At 42.0% G+C, this 25,846-nt stretch overlaps 1 protein-coding gene across 3 annotated transcripts in view; it reads right to left on the bottom strand.

Annotated features, from left to right (window-relative positions):
- mllt3 (MLLT3 super elongation complex subunit) overlaps positions 1–7,756 on the bottom strand; it is a 111,450-nt gene extending 103,694 nt beyond the window's left edge. For 2 of the 3 annotated variants that reach the window (XM_073072722.1, XM_073072732.1), the window contains exons 1-2: positions 7,555–7,756; positions 7,128–7,311 (exon numbers count right to left, since the gene is read on the bottom strand). In XM_073072722.1, the coding sequence (XP_072928823.1) occupies positions 7,128–7,311; positions 7,555–7,566 (196 nt within the window). In that variant the 5' untranslated portion in view covers positions 7,567–7,756. Of the gene's footprint in view, positions 1–7,127; positions 7,312–7,554 lie in introns of those variants that run through there. The other variant, XM_073072741.1, reaches the window with a different exon arrangement.
- Between the last annotated feature and the right edge of the window lie 18,090 nt (positions 7,757–25,846).

The raw sequence follows: 25,846 nt of genomic DNA, 5'->3' as shown, positions 1-25,846 counted from the left end.
GGCAACCAGGAAAAGGATATCATGTCAAATTTAATTCTCAGCTCCCATTCAAGCTTCCAAAACGTGGACTTCTTGGTGCTGGTAATATCCTACCAGCATGAAATATAACCTAGAATTTTCTCTTCACACTGTATCAGCACTACAACCTAACGTAACATCATCTTCCACCTTTAGCTATATCAATTCATTCTGATCCATTTTACCCAAATATCCAAGGCACCCTATGTCCATTTTGCTATAGCATAATTAAAATCTCTGACCCTGTTGTACCGTTTATAACCATCCTGCATAAGCCTTCCTACTGAGCAAGGTTAATCACTCTACCCTTCTCCACTTTCTAGTTGGAGGGAATTCCTGGTGGTAGGCTTTTAATTCATTCATAAAGTCAGCTCACCTTCAGTGCTGGATTTTAATTAACAAGACTGATTTCCATTAACTTATAACTGTCAACAAGTTACTGTGTTCTGTCACCTATCTCTAACCCTAGTCCCACATCAAATGAAGAATTAGGTGATACTTACTCTAGTATAGCAGGGGGAAGGTGGCCAATTTTTAGCCCCTGCTCAATTACAATCCTTCCAGGATGCATCTCAGGCTAAACCAATTGCAGGACTTTAACAACCCATTTGTATAGATGAACCTCAAATCCCATGTCCCAGCAGAAAGAATGTTGCTCAGTATCCTAGCTCTCCAAGTCCTTACCACCAAGATTTGATTTTAATGCATTTTTTCCACTTCCAAATTATCCAAACTTAAGATACTATAGCCTACAATATACCCTTGAGAATCCCATCACTGTTGTTCTATGAGGTAATACTTCATTCTTGTATTCAAAAGTCTTCAAATTTAAGCTCTACTCCAGATTTCCATCCTGTCCCCTTTATCCAATTTTAGTAACTCCACTCTCAGACTTGCATTTAGAAACAATTCATTCTAAAAGGCTTCTCAAAGACCTGAAAGCAGGTCTCATCCCTCAAACTATTTCTGATGTACAATTCATCTTTAACTTGCATTCATAGTGCCTCTGTGTCATTGATGAGTGAGTAGCATCACATTTAGCCTGAAGTACGATAACCAAGTTCAAGTCTTACTCTAGGTATCTAAACATGCAATACAAGCTAATACTTCAAGGACTGGAAGGTAAAAAAACTATTTATTCCTTTTTGATACATAACTGTCACCTTAACTAAATTTTACTTCATTTAGCCACAATGAACAAGGTCATAAACATCTGGAAATATTTAAACATAAGCCACAAGTTGGCTTCAGTTTCCGAAACCTTTTTATCTATTCAATGAGATCCAGAAATTACAAAATCTTCCACTGAAGTTGAAATTTAAAAAAATATTTTAGCAGTTCTTCCCTGACACTGCAAAAGTTGATTATCAAGCCAATGTATACATTTCTATATCCACTCCCAAAAGTTCTTCCAAAAAATCTACTAAACTTGAAAGACTGATTAATGCAAAAGGACCTGCACCCTGGATTAAACTTGGTTAAAGAAACAATAGCTTGCTAGATTCAGAAAGGACAATGTTCAACAAATATGCATTTTAAACTGTAAAATAACATTTACACCTCCTTCCCATATCAAGAGTAGAAACATCCAAGTCATTTCATCAGAAAATTTTGAAAACATACTAAGATTGATAACAACACACACAAAATGCAGGAGGAATTTAGCAGGTCACGCAGTATCTATGAAAATGAATAAACATTTGATGTTTTGGGCAGAGATCCTTCTTCAGGACTGGGAAGGAAAGGGAAGGCACCAGAAAAAAAGGAAGGAGGATAGCTAGAAAATGAGAAGCCAGGTGGGTGGGAAAGGTAAAGGGCTGGAAAAGGAGGAATCTGCTAAGGAGAGGAGACTGGGCCATGGAAGAAAAGGAAGGAGAGTTACTAGTGGAAGGTGAAAGGCAGGTAAGAAGAGGCAAGAGGCCAGTGTGGGGAATAGATGAAGAGAGAAGGGGAAGGGGAAAAAAATTACAATAGTTGGGGGGGGGGGAGGAAATCGATATTGAGGCCTTCAGGTTGGAGGCTACATGTTGATCCCCCACGCTACAGTGGATCCATGGATCCAGGCAGCCATGGATTGACATGCTGGAATGGGAATGGGAGTACAAACTAAAATGGTTTGCCACTGAGGAATTCCACGTTTGGTGCAGAGGTACTTGACAAAACTGTCCCCCTATTTATGTCAGGTCTCACTAGTGTAGAGGAGGCCACATCAGGGGCACTGGATACAACAGACAACCCTAACAGCTTGCAGATAGATAAGTGAAGTAACATGCAACTAGTTCTGAAAATAGACAAAGTCACCCAGTTACACATCTAAGTAGGCAGATTTCCCTTAAAAAAAATTATAGGCACTACAATACAAGTTTTCCTCAAGATGGACCAATTAACATATTAACATTCTGAAATCAACCATGGTAAATCAGGAAATGATGCACAGGACAACACCTAAAATTCAAAATTTGTGGAGAAGACTGCCATCTAGTGCAGTGAACTTGAACTTGGCATGGGCTTTTGTAAATGTTTGAAAATTCCAAACAATAGGGGGGAAAAAAGTTCTGCCACATCAATTACCTGTTTAGGCTCCGGGAATACTGGGAAGGGGACATGAAGGGTTATTAATATCTGTTAATGTAAAAGAAAAATTCTCACTATTTATGGAAACTGTTCTACACATGAAGGCATAATATGCAACTTCCCCAGTTCCCTGAACAGAATGATATACTCATTAAAATTTCATTTTCCTCACACAGATTGCTTGAGCAGGTGTCAGACTTTAGGACCATGTGCTGTTATATTAAAATGCTGCAATCAAACCCAATCTCCAATGCATTCATTTCTTCCTTCATTATAACTACCCTGATTTAGGTCATGTAATTATCATTGATTTGAACGGGATTTCAGGTTGCTGCTGTTAAAGCCTTGGTTATAAACCAAAACTATTTTAAATAGACAAGCCATTATGTCTTCGTTTCTTTCTCAGAAATTGCAAACTTCTGGTTTGAAGTCCTTTAGGGGAACCTAGGGGATATTTTCCCTTTACGCAATGTTATACAGTAATTCTCCTAAATTTTCCCAGGAGTGTTAACAGTTTTTAACAGTATACTACAGATGAAAATTTATGTGCACGAGTGTAAATTAGCCAGCGACAGGTTCAAGTTTAAATGTCATTCAACCACACATATACCATGACTACATGAATACAGGTTGCACAGTGGTAGTTCGGAGTACATTCATTACCAACAGAATGCTCAAAAGGCAAGATGTTCCATGTACAACTGCATTGCTTGTGACAATGACCACAAAGGGAATACTGTATGGCTTAAATTCTTTGAAAATCTTCCATAGATCATCGTACAAATATAAAAATAGAAAGCACAGATTACTTAGAACACTTGTACTGTTTCAATATAAATATTTACTTAGCCAAATTCCAAATACTTTGAAGATCAGAAATTCAAAAATACAAAACATCATATTTATACAAGTTAGTCTATGCTTCACATAATATTTACAGCACCAAAAAAAAAGCAGCATAAAACAAGCCCAAGAAAATGAAAGGGTTACAACTAAAAATCTCACTTATTCTTGCAAATGCTGAGTTGGCCTGAGTATTTCTACAGTTTGTCGTTTGTTCCTGGTGATTTAAAAAAAATCAGACAAATCTACCATGTGTCCAAATAAACACACACGAAGTAAAAATAAACTATATTAAAGAAGTACTTGAAAATTGTGTTCATTCATTACCAGTATCAGATCATAGTACTAGGCCAGACTTGTGTGTAACAATGATTTGGAGTCTGCAAGTGTACAATGAATCAATGAAAAAAGTCCAGATTCCAATCTAATTGTGACAATTTTATTGGCTCATTCTTCAAGAATCAAGAAAGCAAACCACAAAAGAAATCAAACTTTTGACTGGAGACCTTTTGAAACAACAGAAAACAATACTGTCACTAACTGAGTATTTTTAAATCAAAGTTTGCAATATTCCATGAAAGAACAGGTTGGAATGTAGGATAATGTACGCCATAAATTCTGTTGCTATCTTACATTACCCCATACTCACTAACTCTCCATGAAGATCCCAGTTCAACTTCAACATCTCCATTTCCAGATCACAAGCCAGAAATCCTTCCATACCTTTTAACAACCATTTATAAACCACTTGTGACAGGAACTTTCCACTGCAAAAAGCAAGCCTCATGTCTTTCCCAGAATATTCTTTGCTTCCTTCTTTGGAGGAGTTAATTAAAAACTACAAGAACACCAAAAGCCTATATATATCTCCTTTTAAGAAAAAACTTCTATTTTTTTTCCTAAATAGAGGGACTTCTCACAAAACTGCAGTTGCATTTACCAGCAGCAAACCCCAGATATTGTATCCCAGAATTCTTATCGGTCAATTGGGCAAAAGTGTTAAATCAAGTCAGCCTAGAAATACACAAGTGATCATGTATAAAAAAAGCCTTTGATGGGCTGGAGGGAAGCAGGGTAGCAGAGCTGTGAGGAGCAATACCTCAGAGTTGCCTAGCCAATAGTCATCCCTGAGTGCCTCCACAACAGACAGCACATTGTAATGCAGTGTGTGAGCCAGTGACTCTTCAAAAATAACTAAATGAAGAATTTCAGGGTATCTCAAGGGCAAGAGTTAAATGCCAGTTTAAACGAAGACTATTACTCACAATAACCAGAGTGCTTATGCTCCAGATTCTCCTTGTACATATAAAGCTCTACCAAATACTCATCTCACTTTTTCCCCCCTTATAATGTTGTGGATTCAAAACTTCCTGAACTTGGCCAATTTATTTTCAGGTTGCGAGCCACCTTGCCCAAAAGCCTTCTAATCTTCATTTTCATGACTTAGTTCTTTTGCTCCCCACCCCACCTTCCAGATGTTTAGTTGTGAAGTGCGTCGGCTCGCTACTGCAAGGCATCCTACTACAAGCTTACTTTTAATTTGAAGACAGCGACCGACTCACTTTCCATACAATTTATGGAGTGTACAACTTTGGAAGAACCAGAGGTTCTTGGGCAGGTTCAGAGTTAAGCCAGCGTGACAAACTTAGGGCAAATACAGAGTTAATCATTTTTGATTTACAATGCTATTGTATCCCTCTTGGGATCTCCAAATCAATTGATTAATCAATCAATCACGGCGACTGTCTAGCATTGAACGCCAAACATCAACTTATGTGATGGGCAAATGTTTGAATAAACAAACACATTTCGGGTTCTTTTTTCATGTCTCTAACAGGCTTATCCAGGTTTAAATACTTAGAATGCGACTGTACCCAAACTAACAGGTTATCTAAAAAAACCGCTGTTGATTTTACAAAGATGATCGGATGCAACATTTGTATCCCTCAGCTCTTTCAAAAGCACTCACATCAGTTGTCTCAAAAGGCGAAACTTTTCTCAAAGCTAAACTTTGAGAATGAGACCTAACACGCCCACGTTCTCGCATTTTATACAAAGTGAAAATTATATGAATATACATCTTCCAAGTTCTCGCGAGTAACTGCCGCAATGTGTAACCGACTGCACGACAAGGGGAAGAGTACAGACATCACTTAAAATTAACGGGGTCAGCCTGAATTCAGAAGGATGCGTTGCAAAGTCTGATGTACGAAGGAGAATTTACTTCCTCTCCGCCCAAGAAGTGCGTTAACTTTGACGGCTGATGATTGGGCACGTGTTTTAATAATGCTTTGTGGTCCAGTGTAATTCAGATATTCAAACCGTTGTCGTGTTCCTCTTCTCCCCCCCCCCCCCCCCAAGACACATACACACACCACATCCTGTCCCAATTTCTCGCTGTAACCCGGCTCTAGGAGTCCTCATACACATATAACGCGGGTTGTTGTTTAACACAAAGTGCAGTAAATAATAGTTTCTGAATGCTCCAGTAGACAAGGCAAACTTGCATGAATTAAACCCGCTGTGGGCCAGCTGAAAACGCCCGGTATACTTCATTCATACCGTTATATCGACGCCTAACTGCGATCCAAGTGACTTCGGCAAGCAATTAATAAACGTTTCACCCCATCAGACCAACCAAACTATTATTCGAGTGGTCCAAATATGGTTCAGAACAAGACTCAAAATTATAAAGTTGCATGATCGAGTCCGCCAAGTTCATTTGGATTTGCTTAATGTGTTAACACCATACAAATCGAAAGATTCGAGTCAGATTGAAGACCCATAAATTAACCAGATTTCTCCTGCACGTTGAAATGTTAATCTTCGCCAGTTTCACTTAAAATTTCAGGTAATTTACACCCACGGTAATCTGTGATTCGATGGGTTTGCAGAAAAATTCTTTTGAACGGAACACCACGCTCGCATTTGCCACTGCTCGCACTTAGTTTAATTTAAACTTAAATTTCCAACCGCAGGTGGGTGTTTTCTAAGTATAAAACTGAAGCAAAGTTTGCATTGGCCGACTGTCTGCGTTCATCTTAAAGTAGATTACGAAATTAATTCGACACAGTTTACTGAAAAAAATTATCCTAAGAGTCGAATCGTCTAAAAAAAGTAGCACCACAGAGCAAGACACAAGAAACTGCGGAACGATAGCAATTTAATAAAATATAATGCGCAAAGGCACCTGACAGGAGCTTTTCCAAATACAAACTGAGAGCAAATACAAAAGGAGCTGATGGCAGAGAAGGTGCAGAACCTTGGGTGAGGAGGTAGGTTTTAGATCTCCAAAGAGAGATGCCCGACTCTACCTGCCAATATGACAAAACACACGCGAATCCCAATAAAATTGTTTCCTTCACCAAATTCAATCTCCATCCAATTCAATCAAATGAAAGTGTACACAAGTGTTTAATATAACCGGAAAGTTGCTCTATGCAGCCAAGATATGAAGCTCAAGCGCTAAGGTTGCATCGCAATATCGTTTGAGCGATTAAAATACCGCTGGCCTAAACATCAATATTTAAGACTCTGCAATACACAACAGCCTTGTTTCATTTTTAAATCGCTGGGTCCCTAGGAACTGTTTTAAGGCATCTGAGCTTAAAAGCGTACCACCTAAAAATCAGCAAGGTAGATAGAGCTTGGCAGAAACGACATGCTAAAAAGAAATCCGAGCCTCTGCTTACCCCGCTTCGGTCTGGGGAAGCTGTCGTGCAAGTGAAAGACGACTTTCTCCACAAAGTGCTGAATATTGCTGTGCTCGGGCCCCCTGACAAACACCATCCAGTCGTGGGTGAAACCTTCAACCGTGGGTTTCTTCCGAACCTGGGCCCGATGGCCTAGCTCCAACTTAACCTGAACAGCGGCAGCCTGAAACACACGCACATAGACAGAGAAGCGCGTCAACATGGATAGCAACAGCCCGGGCGCCGGCAGCAGAAGCTGCAACAGCCGGGAAGTGCCCTGCTCTTTCTCCCACCCAGACAGATGCAGTTTAGGATGCTTAATGCAATCGTCAGACGTGTGTAAAACAAATTTACAAAACTCTAGGCGAATGTGCGTAGACAGACAGCAGTGGCAGCTCCGGACGACTCGGCGGGGTGGGTTACTCACCGAGGCGGCCATCCTCCCTTCCTCACTCACTCAGAGCGGAGCGGAGTAGGGGACGGAGGGGTGGGGGGGGGGGGCGCGGCGGCGGAGAGCCACAGCCCTCACAACCGCTCCGCACAAACAGCAGAGTTGCTGCGGCTGTTTATTGGGAGAGTGGAGCCACAATCCCCGCCGATGGCGGACATTGTACACACGAGTGTGTATGTATCCGTGTGTGTCTTATTACTGAGAGGGAATTCGGCCGCCCGAGCATGCGCGCTGCTCCCCCCCCCCCCCACAGCCTGCCCCTCCTCCTCCTCTCCACCCCCCCCCCCCCCCGAACGAGCAGACTGCACGATCGGCACCTTCAATGTGCTGCCTCTCGGGAAGATCCCCTGGAAACACAGGAGACGAGGGAAAGAACCGCAAATACCCCCACATACACAGCCAATGCACATTTGCAGTAAGTCCGGCAAACGCGCTCACATATTCAACGACATACACGCTCCCCCCCCCCCCCCCGTCACAAGCACTGAATTATTGTAGAGCTGGGAAGTCCACAGATAGAGAAGAACCATCGGCAGTTTAACGAGTGGAAAGTAAGTCGTACCAGTATATGAAGAAATATAATTCTCAGTGAAGATTGCGCCTGATTATGTTTCAGAGAATATGGGGCCAGCTAAAGTAGAAAGGCGAATGTATAAGTCATTCCAAGTGATCAATAATATTCATGTGACGGAGGCATCAGGAAAATGCACGCCGTGAAAATAGAAATGGGACTGCGCGGCACAGTGCCAGAGTTAAACGCCTTTATTCATTTCTAGTGCCCTTTATTCGTGCTGGTCCAGCCGGTGAAATGGGCGCTGCAATTTGTCCACCCTCTGCCGCAACTCGTCCAACAGGGGGCGTTACGTACACGGCGGGGAAGGATCCACATGAACAAGAATAAAGCAAGGCTAATACGCGTTTTCTCGGCGGCTGTTTTTGATATAACGTCTTGAATACGTAACTGGATGGTTAATTTAAATACACTTTTGGGTGCACGTTTACAGTATGTTTCTTTGAGATAGATCTGGTGGAATAAACACTCGCCTTAATCAAGGAAGTGATTATTGGAATGTTCAAATAGATTCACACAACTGGTGCTCTGACAACACACAACCCTTATCTAAATGGCAACAAAGAATTTAAGAAATCTAAAAGAGGCTTTTACAAGATTAATGGTCACTTGGCAAATTTGATTACAGTATTTAGATACAGGAGCAAACCACTGTTGAAGTGCCTTACAGTGAAGTGATTTTACAGTTTTGTGTTAAAATGTTAAAAGTTGATCAAATCAGAACATATTTCAGCTCGTTGAGAGCAGTTGAGCGACGGGAATGTCCAGGGCCATCTGAAAAATATAACTATGGTATTACATATGTTTGCTTTGCATATCCATCTAATCAATTATTTCACCATTTTCTATCATTTACCACGTGATGTATACAGTTATTGATAAGATTTGGGAGAAATGTCACTGTAGCGATGCGATCTAGGACAAAAGCAAATACGTACTATGTAATTCCTGCCGCCTACCTACTATAAGTTTGAAATGAGATCTGTCAATGCCGCCCTTCGTTACTTGTGAAATGCAAATACAAAACTTGCCGCAACATTTACCGTAAAACCTTTGCTTCTAGCTACTTAATTAAACGCCTGTTTTATATTCTCGAGGTTATTCTTAAAGCACTTCGGCCATTGTTAAATGCAGTCCAGTGCCGAAAAGCAAACTTATTACCCCATTTAATAACTTTGATTATGTATAACATACACTAATGCGCGTTAACGAGAGAAAAAACCCCACAAATGATTCAGAAACCACAGCACACAGTCCAGCCACGCCCTGAGCAAACTTTCACGTGGCGCCTTTCAAGTCATTAGGACCTTCCAAACAATGTGTTTGCAGCGAGTGATTACTTCTGGAGTGCAATATCAGCGAGTTTACAGTCAGATGAGAGCATTTAGCCGGTGATTTTCCCTTCGCTTGAATTTAAAACCACGCCCTCCCCCTCATTTAAATTTAAAACCTCATCCTTATTCAGGTTTTTGTAAAATAAATCATCCACTTAAACCTATTTTTAATGCGCTGGGACTCTCCCGGTGATCCTCTGGGATAGCTGACTTCCCAAAAATGCTTTTATTCTCACTTTTTTTCCGTCAGTTCTAACTAAATGACGCCAAACAAGATCCTGGGGATTCCTCCAGTGAATTCTAGGGCTTATAAACACTTCAGGGTCGCAAACGCCTGAGCCGAGGGCGAATCCGAAGTTGGTGTGGTTTTTACGCTCTTTCCAAAAAGTTACTAACATAGATCTGCTCCCCCACATCATCCCGTTTTGCCTTCAATTGTTTAGATAGAAGGCCCTCGGTCTCATCGCCTGCATTGCTGTGTCATTTAAGGTCAGTTGTTCGCGTTATGAGGGAGAACTTGATTTTTGGATCATTTGCTTCAGAAATGGGATTGATACCGAAAAGGGAAAGTTAACGCCACGGAAAGCAAAGCTAATAGACGAGAAGTGGACGTGGGCAAACAACGTGAAATAACTCCCTGGTCCGAATCCGCCGATGCTTTCCATCGCTGATTCAGTCTTGCTAGATTTCCCCAGCATTACGTTGGGGGAAATTGCCTCTTGGCTCATGTGCCAGTGAAATTTGTCACTGGGACCGAGATGACATGGTTTCAATGATCATTCTAAGTTGCAGATTTAAAATAAAACAAAGGGGAAATGCTTAAAGTGCTTTTGTTTTGAATTATTTCTAAATCCTTTTATTGACTATAGGATTACTAAAAAGTTAGCAGAAGTATTAAATTCAACGCCTCTAGTTTTGAAGAATGTCTGTGGCGTTGAGAGAAACATGTGTCTCAATGTCAGAGATATTTAAAGCTATCAACCTGTCAGGGTAGTTCTGTGGGCGGGACCTCAACTTGAAACTGTCCGAAGCCACAACTAAAGCAGAAATGTCGGAAGAACTCATCCGGTCAAGAAGCATTTATAGAAGGAGAGGCCGGTTAATGTTTCAGGTCGAAGACTCGGGATCAAAATCGGATTTATTATCACTAACATGCTGTACGTCGTGAAATTTGTTATAAAAGTTAAATAGGAATTTGAGGTAGTGTTCGTGGACCATTCAGAAATCTGATGGCGTATTGGAAGGACTCGGTTTTTTTTACAAGCAGCATCTGCTGTGTTGTTAGTTCTCCTGGTCCTGGCCAAGCCGTCAGCTGGAGTTTGCCGCCCCGTTGTGGGGATATCGCGACTGAACGTCCAGATCAGATCCTGCTTGAATGGTATGATGCAGCGCAGGGGGCTGCACCTCATCATCCTGTTGCAGCGGAATGGAAGATAAAGGCACTGCATTTGTCTGATTTTGTCTTTTTATGTAGAATTCCTTTCTAAACGATATTATCCTCAGATAATAGAAAGTGAGTTCAGAGACTTCGGTGCTAAATTAAAGGACTGGACCTCCAGGGTGGTGATCTCGGGATTTCTTCTCGTGCCACGTGCTAGTGAGGCTAGAAACAGGAACATAATGCAGTTTAATATATGGACCTGGAGGTGGTGCAGGAGAGGGGGGTGGGGGTGGCTGGAAAGATGGAACTGTACAAGCAGGATTGTTTGTACCTGAAGTGGAAGGGAGCAATATCATTGGGGGAAGCAAACATGAGGAAATCTGCAGATGCTGGAAATTCAGGCAACACACACAATATGCTGGTGGGAAGGTTTGCCAGTGCTGCTTCTGGGAGGGGGGGGGGGTGTGGTTAATCTAGTCTTGCAGTGAGTGTGAACCAGAGTGGCTGTTTTAGTTTCAAGATAATTATGGAGAATGTTAGGAATGGTCTTTGGGTTGAGATTCAAAATTGGAGAAAGGCCAATTTTGGCAGCTTTAGAAGAGATCTGGCAGGTATGGGTTGGGATAGTTTGTTTTCCAGCAAAGGGATAGTCTGTTTTCCATGTTAAGCGAGAGGCCTTCAAAAATTAAGTATTGAGAGCACAGAATTTGTATGCTCCTGTTAGAATGAAGATAAGGTCAACAGGATTAGGGAACCTTGGTTTTCAGGGTATATTGAAGTCCCAGTTAGGAAGAAGAAGGATGGCCATATCAGGCATAGGCAGTTTGGATCAAATGAGGTACTTGGAAAGTATCAGAAATGTAAGGGAACTCAGGAGGGCTGAAAGAGAATATGAAGTTGCCGTGGCAGGCAAAGTGACAGAGACTCCTAACATTGAGGGCAAAAGGGTAGCAAGGAACAGAATTGGTCCAATTGAAGAACAGTATCTGTGCATGTAACTGAAAAAAAAAAGATGGGGAAGATTTTAAATGAGTGTGTTGCATTTGTATTCAGTCAGGAAACAGACACAGGATCTTTAGAACTGAAGCAAAAGAGAAGTGAGGTTGTGGACTGTATCTGAGTTACAAAAGTAATTGGTGTCTTGAGGCAAATTAGGGTAGATAAATCCCCGGGGTCTGGCAAGGTGTCCCTTGGACTTTTTGGGAGGTTAGTGGAGAAATTGCAGAGGCCCTGGCAGAGATATTTAAAACATTCTTAACCACGGGTGAGGTACAGGAGAACTAGAGGATAACAAATGTTCCATTATTCAAGAAATGATCTAAGAATAAGCCAGGACATTAGAGGCTGGTGAGCCTGACATTAGTCATGGGTAAATTATTGAAAGATATTGTAAGGGACAGGACCTGAATAGGAATAGTCAACATGGCTTTGTGCATAGTAAATTGTGTCTAACCAATCTTACAGAGTTTTTTGAAGAGGTTGATGAAGGAAAAATAGTGGACACTGTCTACATGGACTTTAGTAGGGCTTTTGACTAAATCACATTGGGGAGGCTGGTCCAGAAGGTTAAATTGTTTTGCATTCAGGAAGGAGTAGTGACTTGGATTCACCATTGGTTTAGTGGGAGAAAGCAGGGAGTTTTCTCTCTGTTGTCTCTCTTACTGGAGGTGTGTGACTAGTGGTGTAACGCAAGGATCTGTACTGGGTCCATCGCTGTTTATCATCTACATTAATGATTTATATGATAATGTCACAAATATGTGGATGACACCAGACTGAGGTCATAGGTTTAGGGTAAAAGTGAAATATTTAAGGGGAACTTCTTCACTCAGACAGTGGTTTGAATGTGGAACAAGCTGCCAGCAGGAGTGATGGATGTGGGTTTGAGTGCAAGCTGTAAGATAAGCTTGGATAGGTACATGGATGAAAAGGATATGGAGGGCTATTATCCAGGTGCAAGTAGATGGGACTAAGGAAAATAGATTAGACCTGTCTCTATGCTGCAGTGCTCTAAGAATCTATAACTCTATTTCAATTCACAATAATAATGTGTGGGTAGATGTCAGATTCAAGGTCAAAATCTGTACCCTCACAAACTGCAGCAGCTCATCAATTTGAAGTCAATATTTATTCATTGCTATTCAAATTAATGAACTACAAACTTGAAACAACAGAATACATGTTTTAATTTTTATTCACAGCAATTCTCTTCTTTATACTAATGTCACCTGACTACTCCAACCAAACCAGCTGAATGAGTTTTGCTGATATCATGAAAGTAATGCAGGAACATTTAGAACTGAAATTATTGTTAATTGCAGAACATTTTAGGTTTCATAAGCAGAATCAAATGGAAGGGGTGTCCATTTCTGCTTACTTGGCAGTATTGAAGAGATTGTCTGAGCATTGTCAATTCAGTGATGGGTTTAATGATGTAATGAGAGATCATTTAGTTTGTGAAATCTTGTAAGAATACTGTACACAAATGGCTCTTAACTGAAGCAGAACCCACATTTAAGAGAGCAGTTGAAATCACTACATCAATAGAAATGGGAGCCAGAGATGCAATTGAGTTGCAGTCAGGTATGGAAGTGAGCATGAATCATTCACACAGAAACCTGCCTGGCAGCGTACCTTTGTGGCAGGAACTCACCAGATCAATGCAGCTTTAAAGGAGAAACTTGCAGAAAGTGTAACAAAGTAGGACACATAAAAATAACATGTCAGGCAGACAAAAATAAATGGACCGCACAGGGATTCAAGGATGGCAATGGAAAACTCAAACATATCAAGGCCAAGTTTTGCAAAAAATTCTTTCCAAGTTTGAGGGAGCCCATGGGCAACACCAGTGGTTCCAGCAGCCAAGAAGAATGGGTCCGTCAGAATTTCTCGTGATTTTAAGGCCACCATCAACCCAGTACAGAAAGTAGATCAATACCCTTGACCCAGGATAGAAGATATCTTTGCAACATTTCAGGAAGAAAATACTTCAGCAAAGTGGACTTAACTGAGGCCTACCTACTGTGCAGATGAAGATGAAAGATGAGTTCAAAGTGTTTTACATTATAAACATTCACAAAGGGCTTTATCACTATAATGGATTTATTTTTAGAGGAGCATTTGCCCCTGAACTCTAGCAGATCGCTATGAACCAGGTGCTGCAAGGCTGCCTAGACACTCAGTGTTACCTGGACGACAAGGAAGTTGTCCAAAATCTCAATGTAGTGTTAAATAGATTAGAAGATTATGGGCTCAGAGCATGATGCAACAAGTGTGAATTCTTTAAACCAAGCATCACTTACTGTGGTTACATCATTGATGCTGAAGAATTACACAAGTATGCTGAGAAAATTCAAGCAATGGTGGATGTCCCAAGGCCAAAGGACGTGTTACAGTTGTGGTCCTTTTAGGATTTGTCAATTATTATAACAGGTCCGTGTGCTCTACCCTTGAACTCATTGCTAGAGATCGGGAAGAAATGGCAATGGACAAGCAGTGTGAGGTGGCTTTCCAAAAGGTAATGGAAGTGGTGATGTCAGACACTGTACTCACAAATTATGATCCACATTGTTCAGTGAAGCTTGCCTGTGACACCTTGTGTTATGGTATAGGTGCAGCCATATCGCATGTTATAAGTTACATACAGTAGATGCAATCACAGGGAAGGCACACCAATCTCTTTACTTTCCGGAAGTTAAGGAAGCTTGGCTTGTCACCAAACACTCTAACAATCTTCTACAGATATGCTGTTGAACGTGTCCTGACTGATGGCATCATGGTCTGGTACAGCTATTTGAATGTGCAGGAATGTAAGAAGCTGCAGAGAGCAGTGCGCTCAGCCCAATACGTCTCAGGCACATCCTTACCCAGCATTCTAGTATCTACAGGAAGTGATGCCTCAAAGAGGCAGCATTCATCATCAAAGATCCTTGCCATCTAGACCATTCTCACAGCTGCCATCAAGTAAGAAGTACAAAACCATGAAGTTCCATGCTACCTGGTTCAAGAACAACTACTTCACTTCAATCACTTGGTTCTTGAGCCAATCAGCAAAATCTTAATTACTACAGTTTAGCAACGTATTTAACCACTTCAATCACTGCAACTAAACAAACTTTTTTTTGTTCTAGTTGTGTTCCTGCTTGTAAAAACTGTGTATAATTAATATTTAATCTACATTTTCTTATGAATGCTGCTTATATGATACCTGTGACGCTGCTGCAAACAAGTTTTATTTTATTGCACCTGTGCATACCTGTACTTGTGCACATGACAATAAACTCGACTTTGAATTAGAACTTCGGTTTGTCTTCTGGCTTAAGATGGTACTGGTGAATCTCAAAAACTTCTGGCTGGTGGTCAATGAAACAAAGAAAGCAACTAAATACCTTGTTAATCAATCTTTTTCTGGTAGACAATCAAGTGTAAGAGATGTTTGTCCTTAGAAGAGCTGGCTACCAAAATGTCATCTAGGTAAACAAACAGGAATGGCAAATCCCTGTGAACACTGTCCATGAAGCGTTGAAAGGTCTGGGCCACGTTCTTCAGCCTGAATGGCGTTCAAAAGAACTCAGACCCCTTGGGACTTGGAGGCAATTTGATGTGGCAGAACCGAGGTGAGGCAGCGGGCCTATTGCCAAGAGTGAGGAAGAGCTGAAGTTTGATCGATTTCAGCACCAGGTCGAATTGGAAAGGTTGTGTACAGGTAAATTGAGGAAGTGGGGTCCAAGCCCCAGAGCATATCAAAACAACATAACCAGATGTTTTGACAACAATTTGGGCACTGGCCAGACTAAAAAGGTCAGGGTATTGCGGCCCAAGGCGAGGGGTGGGCCGGTTCAGCTCGCTGCTTGGCTCTGCGCTGAACTAAGGGTCTGTGGATGGGCTCTCTTTGTGGACTTCAGTTCAGAACGCTCTTTGCTTGTGTTTATTGTTTGCATGAAGCTTTTTTTCCTCTGCACATTGGGTGTTTATAAGTCTTTTCTTGATGGGTTCCTTTGGGTTTTGTTGTTTTACGATTGCCTGTAAGGAGACAAATCATATGGTTGTATAATGTATACATACTTTGATAATAAATGTATTTTGAACTTTAAACTTTAAAGAGAGGATATTGAATATAATTGAATTGAATTGACTTTATTACTTACATCCTTCACATACATGAGGGGTAAAAATCTTTACACTACATCTCCATCTAAATGTGCAATTTATAGTAATTTATAATAAACAGTATGTACAACAGGACAGTCAATATAATGTAGACATACAATTGCATCAGCATGAATTAATCAGTCTGGTGGAAGAAGCTGTCCCGGAGCCTGTTGGTCCTGGCTTTTATGCTGCGGTACCGTTTCCTGGATGGTAGCAGCCAGAATAGATTGTGGTTGGGGTGACTTGGGTCCCCAATGATCCTTTGGGGCCCTTTTTAATCACCCGTGTTTATAAGTGCACTGAATAGCGGGAAGTTCACATCTACAGATGCACTGGGCTGTCTGCACCACTCTCTGCAGAGTCCTGTGATTGAGGGAAGTACAGTTCCCATACCAGGCAGTGATGCAGCCAGTCAGGATGCTCTCAACTGTGCCCCTGTAGAAAGTTCTTCGGATTTGGGGGCCCATACCAAACTTCCTCAACCGTCTGAGGTGAAAGAGGCACTGTTGTGCTTTTTTCCCCACACAGCTGGTATGTACAGACCACGTGAGATCCTTGGTGAAGTGTATGACGAGCAACTTAAAACTGTTCAGCCTCTCAAGCCCTGATCTATTGATGTCAATAGGGGTTAGTCTGTCTCCACTCCTCTTGTAGTCCACAACCGGCTCCTTTGTCTTTGCGATATTGTGGGAGAGGTTGTTTTCTTGACACCACTGTGTCAAGGTGATGACTTCTTCTCTGTAGGCTGTCTCATTATTTGAGATTAGGCCAATCAGTGTAGTGTCATCAGCAAATTTAATTAGCAGATTGGAGCTGTGGGTGGCAACACAGTCATGGGTATACAGAGGGTAAAGGAGGGGTCTTAGGACACAGCCCTGAGGGGCATCTGTGTTGAGGATCAGAGGGGTGGAGGTGAGGAAGCCCACTCTTACCACCTGCCAGCAATCTGACAGGCAGTCCAGGATTCAGCTGCACAAGGATATAGTGGTGTTGATGGCATGTAGGGAAGATTCCCAATTTCTGACATAAAAGGATAGTCCTATTTGGAATGGCTAAAGGAATTAGATGCTTATTTGTGAGTTCAGAAAAATATTGAATTTATTGAATCAATTAAGATCCTAAGGGGACAACATGGTAGGCATTGAGCTGTTTTCACCAGTGGGTAAGTCTCAAACGGGGGGCTGACACAGAAGATGTATCCTGGGACAGATCAGCTATGATTGTATTGCATAGGGCCTTATCTATCCTTTCATCATTTTATAAAACACTTTTAGGACACCCCTCAGCCTCCTTCACTCCAAGGGAAACAATCCCAACCTGTCCATTTTCACCTTATAACACAAACCCTCCAGTTCAGGCAATGTGGAAGTTGCAGTAAAGACAATAGCCTGGGGTAAAGACAATAGCCTGGGGTAGTTGTAATCATGTGAGACCTTTAAAGTGAGACATCTGTTTGTAACAAAGGAGATAGACTGGGTTGACTGCAGCAGACAAGTGAGACCTCTGTGAGACAAGTGAGACTTTTCCAGAAAGGTCTTCCTATAACATAGCATCTCTTTACACAATAGAAGGTGCCGGAGACAGACAGGAAACAGAAGAATGTGAAATATACCCACAACCAAGGCTCTATTGTCTTTATTAACTTGAAAACATCGTTAGCTGCCTGCTTGATGTTTTGATTGACTTTAACACCTCTATAGTGAAAGGTAATTGATTTTGCGAGTAAGGTATTGAAACATATACAGTCTACAATGTTCAATGTCAGTAACTGATAAGCTAATTCTGTATATAAAAAGCATCAGACTTCAGAACAGTGCAGGTAACAGGAGTCCATGCTGTTCTCCTTGTGCACGAGAGTGTTCGAGTCATAAGAGTGCATGTGTTCAGGGCCCAGTTATTTTATTATGGGTGATGTTAGCAACATCCTTGTGAATCTTTTATGAACCCTCTCTAGCTTGAAGAGAGTGCTGGAGATTATTGATGCTCTGAGAAAATAAAGTCCTCTCCTTCTCCATTTGAAATGAGTGATTTATTATTTTCTTTAGAAGCTATCCCCACCCCACCACCATCAACAGAGCATCCTCTCAGGGTCCACCCTCTCAATCCACCGCAGAATCTTGTCAGTTTCCACTGGATCTGCACTCCGGGAGTGTGGACTCAACTCACTCAGCCTTTCATCCCAGGCACCAACCTAGTGAACCCCCTCTGCGTTGCCTCCAAAGCATATCCTTCTTTATATATGCAGGTCACCAGAACCGGAATTTCTGAATATTGTTAGCATATAAGATTCCTTAAGGTTGTCCTAGCCGGGGAGGTGGTGGAGATAAGTTCCCACTACCTATTAAATGCTTCCAATAGTATGTGTCTCAGATAGCCTCTGGCAACCAAGTCCAGCTCCTGGCTACACATGTGGCTTAGCTAATAAGCCTGTTGGAACAGTTTCTACTGACAGGAGAAGGAGCAAAGTGTGTTTTTTTGTTGTTGTTGTCCAGTTATCAGTTTGAGTTTGACTCTTCATGACCTCATGGACCATAGGGTGGTTAGGGTTTTCATGGCAAGATACGGAAGTAGGTTGCCAGGCCATTCTTCCACACAGATACTGCTGCTGCCCAGATTGGGATCAGGCTGGGTTTGAACGCCGGACCATCTGCCTTGAAGTCCAGTGCTGTTGCCACTACACCACCAGCCGGCCCTAAAGGCAGGTTACTGACACCTGAAAACCATTCGCTTCAGACAGATGGGGCTTGTCAACCGTGGTTGGCAGCTCATCTAGGAGAAGGATAACTATCATCTTAAACCTCAGCTGCCTTGAGGCCATACCCACTCATGGGGAAGGCTTCAGGAGTAAACTCCGAGGAAAATTCCGGAGCTGTCGTCCATTAGGAAGTCCTACGTTGAGTTCACCGTTAACTGGCACCTCATGTGATGCCACTGGTGCCAAACTGTTTCTGCTCTTCCTCTGAACTCTTCACCTGCATGGAGAGGGGAGCCTGCTGCATGGGCATTAGATCGCTCTTCACACCATTCTTGCATATTGGCTTGTGTATCATATAAACAGCAAGGATGCCATATCCACGTTTGACCCCAACCAACAGAGGGCTCACAGTTAGCACATAAATGGAAGTTGTCACTGCATTTATGTCTGTGGATGGTGCAACAAAGAACCAGTACTTCAAAGTAAATTTGTTCAAAGTAAATTTATTATCAAAGTACATATTACCATTTTCTACCTTGAAATTCATCTCCTTGCAGGCATTTAGAGGAAAATGAAATCCAACAAAATTTTATGCAAATCTATTCATAAAGACTGACAAATAACCAAAGTGAAAAATAAGTCAAACTTTGCAAATTTAAAATAATACTGAGAACATGTGTTGTAAAGAGACCTTGAAAGTTAATCAGTAGGTCATAGATACAGTTCAGAGTAGTGAGGATTGAAGTTATCTACGCCAGTTCAGGAGCTTGATGGCTATAGAGTAATAATTGTCCCTGAACTTGGTGGTGTAGGACCTAAGGATTAGGCTGCCTGCCCAATGGTGTTAGAGAGAACAGAGCATAATATGAACGGTGGGTGTTTCTGACGATGGATGCTGATCTCTTGTGGCAGCACTCCATGAAAATGTACTCATTGTCGGAAGGGCTTTGCCTGTGATGGACTGGGCTGTATCCACCATGTTCTATAGACTTCTCCATATCTGGGCATTGGTGGTTCCAAAGCAGGCCATGATGCTCTTGGATACTCTTCTCCGTGTATCTATAGAAGTTGGTCAAAATTTTTGGTCGCATGCCAAATCTATGCAAACTCCTAAGAAAGTAGAAGCACTGTTGTTCCTTCTTTGTGATAATACTTATGTGCTGATCCCAAAACAGATCCTTTGATATGTTAACCAAGGAATTTAAAATTTCTTAACTTCTCTACCTTTGTTCCTCTAATGGCTCATGGACTTGCAGCTTCTTCCTAATGTAATCGATAATCAGCTCTTTGATTTTGCTCATGATGAGTGAGAGGTTGTTGTTGTGGCACCACTCAACCAGATTTACAATCTTGCTCCTACCTGCCTTTTTGTTACCATCTTTGATTTGGTACGACAGTGGTGTTGTCAGACAGACAGACAGACATACTTTATTGATCCCGAGGGAAATTGGGTTTTGTTACAGTTGCACCAACCAAGATTAGAGTAGAAATATAGCAAAATAAAACCAGAAATAATTAAATGATAATAAGTAAATTATGCCAAGTGGAAATAAGTCCAGGACCAGCCTATTGGCTCAGAGTGTCTGACACTCCGAGGGAGGAGTTGTAAAGTTTGATGGCCACAGGCAGGAATGACTTCCTATGACGCTCAGTGTTGCATCGAGGTGGAATGAGTCTCTGGCTGAATGTACTCCTGTGCCTAACCAGTACATTATGGAGTGGATGGGAGACATTGTCCAAGATGGCATGCAACTTGGACAGCATCCTCTTTTCAGACACCTCCGTCAGAGAGTCCAGTTCCACCCCCACAACATCACTGGCCTTACGAATGAGTTTGTTGATTCTGTTGGTGTCTGCTACCCTCAGCCTGCTGCCCCAGCGCACAACAGCAAACATGATAGCACTGGCCATCACAGACTCATAGATCATCCTCAGTATCGTCCGGCAGATGTTAAAGGACCTCAGTCTCCTCAGGAAATAGAGGCAGCTCTGACCCTTCTTGTAGACAGCCTTGGTGTTCTTTGACCAGTCCAGTTTATTGTCAATTCGTATCCCCCAGGTACTTGTAATCCTCCACCATGTCCACAATGACCCTTTGGATGGAAACAGGGGTCACCGCTGCCTTGGCCCTCCTCAGGTCCACCACCAGCTCCTTAGTCTCTTTCACATTAAGCTGCAGATGATTCTGCTCACACCATGTGACGAAGTTTCCCACCGTAGCCCTGTACTCAGCCTCATCTCCCTTGCTGATGCATCCAACTATGGTAGAGTCATCAGAAGACTTCTGAAGATGGCAAGACTCTGTGCAGTAGTTGAAGTCCGAGGTGTAGATGGTGAAGAGAAAGGGAGACAGGACAATCCCCTGTGGAGCCCCAGTGCTGCATACTTAAATACGGCATTGAAGCCACACAGTCATATATATTTAGATGTGAGTGATTACAATCTTGATTGGTAGAGTAACTTCAGCTCCAATTAGACAAGTTATGAGTAAAGTATATGAGGCAAACCCTCTGAGTTGAGCAATAAATAATAGATTTTGATTCATAGAGTATGTAGGAAGAGCAAAATAACAAAGACTGTTCCTGTGTCATTAAATGTTGATAAACCATTTTTCTTGGGAGTGCTTAGTGATCTTTGTGAAAATTGTGAAATTTGATTTAATTTCTTCTGCAATTGACCCCAGATTCAAAATGGAAGTCTCAGCCCCCCACCATACCTGCTATGTCTTGTAACTGCAAAACATAAAACTGAGTGAAGAAAACAGCGCTAGGAGATGCATTTGCTTAGTTTCATTTTTACTTTAGTGAGGCACACGCTTATGACATGGTGGCATGATGATGTATGCCAGTCACGTACTTTTACATATAACCCATAATTAATTATATAAACAACAAAGAAGGCTTGATCAAATAATATATTTACAATATTACTCAAATATTACTGAAATATTAAATACATAACACTCTTCTCTCCTCTGGGGGCTCCTCCATGATTATTGCAGGAGTTGACTCTGGGACTGCAGGAAGTGTTTCTGACAATTCTGGACACCTTTCTTCTCTAACAATCGACTCTGCTACTGATCAATGTGTTGTCTTCGGGTAATATCAGGCGCAATCTCCACTGTGTAGGAGAGTGGTCCAGTCTGTCCCTAATCCTTCCAAGTACCCACTTTTGATCACCCCTGTAGTCCCTCACCAGGACTGCTTGTCCAGGAGTGAAACATCAGATCTCCTTGTTTGAGGAGCCCTCAGTTTGTCTCAGCTGTTTGTCCTGCACACCCCTTCTGAGATTGGGTTTTAAGAGATCTAAGCGTGAACGTAGGAACGATGCAGGAACAGCATAGCTGGTGAATAGTTGGTTGTGGAGTATGCTACTTTGTGATATGCAAGCTGGAAATTAGCAAGCTTCTGAATCAGTGTCAGTGTGGTGTGTTCTGCTGATATTGTTCACAGTGTGTTCTTTGGACTCTAGACAAACCATTCCACCAAACCATTTATAGCAGGGTTGTACAGTGCAGATGTAATATGTCTTATTCCATTCATTTTCAGGAACGACTGAAACTGTTCTGCAACTAACTGTGGTCCATTATCACTGACTAAGTGTTCTAGAACACCAGTCCTTGAGAAAAGGCTCAACAGTGTGTGAGGCTGGAGTGGAAGCTACTAGAAACATTTCTGGCTCCTTTGTAGCTACATCTCCTACTACCAAGAGAGATGGAAAGATCCACATGAATCCTTTGTCAGGGCAATGGAGGCCATTCCCTTGGATAGAAAGGCGTTGCTCTTGGCATCTTCTGAAGGTGTTGGCATCCCAAACAGTACATGGCAATCTGCTGATCTATCCCAGACATAACTTTGAGCCAACGTTTTCATTCTGACCTCGCTTAGATGACCGACATGTAGCTCGTCCAACACTTTTTCTCTCAGTCTGGATGATACAACTTTTATTCCCCACATAAGACAGACACAGGGCAAGTTCATCCCAGCGCTGGTAAAAATGGGGGAACTGGGATTTCTGCTGCACAGTCCAGCCATTTTGGTTTACATGTAGATCTGAAACAGTTCGGGATCTTTTCTGGTTTTCCTTTGCATCATATCTGCCATAATAGGAAGACTTTCAATTTCCATTAGGAAGAATACATTGAATGCAGTGTCCTCTTTTGTAAATTCTTCAGATATGTGCTTTTCCAAGGGTAATTGGGACAATCCATCAGCCTTCCAATGATTAGTTGTTCTCTTGAATTCAATCTCATAATTGTGTCCTCCGAGAAACAGAGCCCATCTCTGCATTCATGCTGCTGCTGTTAGTGTCTGTGGATTGAAGATGGACACGAATGGTTGATAATCAGTAACAGTAACAAGGGTAAGCTCTCTCCCTTAAAAGTACTGGTTGAAATGCTTTACACCTCAAACCAGACTCAGGGACCCTGTGTCAATCTGTGTGTAATTTTTCTCTGTAGCCATAAAGGAATGTAATGTAAAGGTTATGGGGCATTCACTTACAGTGCAATGCAAAAGTTTGGGCAACCCTGGTCAAGATTTCTGTTACTGTGAATAGTTGAGTGAGTAGAAGATGAACTGATCTCCAAAAGTCATAAAGTTAAAGACGAAATGTTCTTTTCAACATTTTAAGTAAGATTGGTGTATTATTTTTGTTTTGTACAATTTTAGAGTGAAAAAAAGGAAAGGAACACCATGCAAAAGTTTGGGCACCCCAAGAGATTTGAGCTCTCAGATAACTTTTACCAAGATTTCAAACTTTAATTAGCTTGTTAGTACTATGGCTTGTTCAGAGTCATTGTTAGGAAAGGCCAGGTGATGCAAATTTCAAAGCTTTATAAATACCCTGACTCCTCAAACCTTGTCCCAACAATCAGCAGCCATGGGCTCCTCTAAGCAGCTGCCTAGCACTCTGAGCATTAAGATAAATGATGCCCACAAAGCAGGAGAAGGCTATAAGAAGATAGCAAAGCATTTTCAGGTAGCCATTTCCTCAGTTCGTAATGTAAATAAGAAATAGCAGTTAACAGGAACGGTGAAGGTCAAGTTGAGGTCTGGAAGACCAAGAAAACTTTCCGAGAGAACTGCTCATAGGATTGCTAGAAAGGCAAATCAAAATCCCCGTTTCACTGCAAAAGACCTTCAGGAAGATTTAGCAGACTCTGGAGTGGTGGTGCACTGTTCTACTGTGCAGCAACACCTGCACAAATATGACATTCATGGAAGTGTCATCAGAAGAAAACCTTTCCTACGTCCTCACCACATAATTCAGTATCAGAAGTTTGCAAAGGAACATCTAAACAAGCCTGATGCATTTTGGAAGCAAGTCCTGTGGACTGATGAAGTTAAAATAGAACTTTTTGGCCACAATGAGCAAAGGTATGTTTGGAGAAAAAAGGGTGCAGAATTTCATGAAAAGAACACCTCTCCAACTGTTAAGCACGGGAGTGGATCGATCATGCTTTGGGTTTGTGTTGCAGCCAGTGGCACCGGGAACATTTCACTGGTAGAGGGAAGAATGAATTCAATTAAATTCCAGCAAATTCTGGAAGCAAACATCATACCATCTGTAAAAAAGCTGAAGATGAAATGAGGATGGCTTCTACAACAAGATAATGATCCTAAACACACCTCAAAATCCACAATGGACTACCTCAAGAGGCGCAAGCTGAATGATTTGCCATGGCCCTCCCAGTCCCCCGACCTAAACATCATTGAAAATCTGTGGATAGACCTCAAAAGAGCAGTGCATGCAAGACAGCCCAAGAATCTCACAGAATTAGAAGCCTTTTGCAAGGAAGAATGAGCGAAAATTCCCCAAACAAGAATTGAAAGGCTCTTAGCTGGCTACAGGAAGAGTTTACAAGCTGTGATACTTGCCACAGGGGGTGTTACTAGGTACTGACCATGCAGGGTGCCAAACTTTTGCTTTGGGCCCTTTTCCTTCTTTGTTATTTCGAAACTGTGGAAGATGGAAATAAAAAAGTAATCTTGCTTAAAATATTAAAGAAATGTGTCGTCTTTAACTTTATGCCTTTTGGAAATTAGGTAACCTTTTACTCGTTTAACTATTCACAGAACAGCAATTTTTACCAGGGGTGCCCAAACATTTGCATGCCACTGTAACTAATGGTCAAGGACGGAACCTTATGGTATTCCAATGCAGTTGCGTCTTTCCAGCCTTAAAAATTAGGTTTGGTGATGTTGTAGGGACTCCTTAATTTCATCAGGCAGAATTCACCCAGACAGTTCAGGGTTAAGTTCGCCATGTATGTTACGTGCTAGGTTGTATGTTATGTTTTGGGGTGGGATTTTTTTCATATATGATGTCCCCATTTGTTGCTGGGTTCAATAAAGTGTACATTGGAAGTAATTATACTCGTGTTGATTTTTGTCAACACTCCTACATTGGTGACCCTGATACTCCTGCGGATGATTCCGGAGTGATTTCGCTCATTTTACAATCATGACAGCAAATGCCGTTGCCTTCAAGCTCCCTGAATTCTGGCAGGAACACGCTGCTGTTTGCTTCATTCAGGCAGAGGCCCAGTTCTCAGCGCGGGGAATCTCGCAAGATGACGTGAAATAACGTTGCCGCAGCGTTAGACAGCTCTACGGCGACCAGGGTCATGAGCGTCCTACAGCATCCCTTGGAAGCTGGCAGGTATGAGACTCTTAAGCAACTCTTTCTAGAGACTTTTTAATGTTCCTAGTCTGAGCGTACCCGTCAGCTCCTCTCACTGCCGGTGTAGGCGTCTCCAAGCTGTTGGAGTTGATGGACCATATGTTGTCCCCCCTTGGCAGACATCAGCCGTGTTTCATCTTCAGAGAGCTTTTGCTGTACAACTGCCAGCCGAGGTGCGGTCGGCTCTGTCTGGCTTTCCCCGTAAAGACCTCCAGGTGTTACCTGGTTCGGATATGGCCCATGCGGAGTGAGGGACACTGAAGCAGGTCGATAGTTCACAGACTTTAATGCAAACAGTGTTAATGGGAAAATAAACAATAAATGCTAGGCCAAATAGGGCCGTAAACTAAAACTCTCAAAAGGGAAATGAAGCTGAAAAGAAAATCTAAACATTAAACGAATACCGCTAGTCTTCAGAGTCAGTTGACTTGAAAGTGCAATTTCTCAGGGAA

The sequence above is a fragment of the Hemitrygon akajei genome, chromosome 2, assembly GCF_048418815.1.
Source record: "Hemitrygon akajei chromosome 2, sHemAka1.3, whole genome shotgun sequence".
Taxonomy (NCBI): Eukaryota; Metazoa; Chordata; class Chondrichthyes; order Myliobatiformes; family Dasyatidae; genus Hemitrygon; species Hemitrygon akajei.
This window is presented reverse-complemented; position numbering and strand designations above follow the sequence as displayed.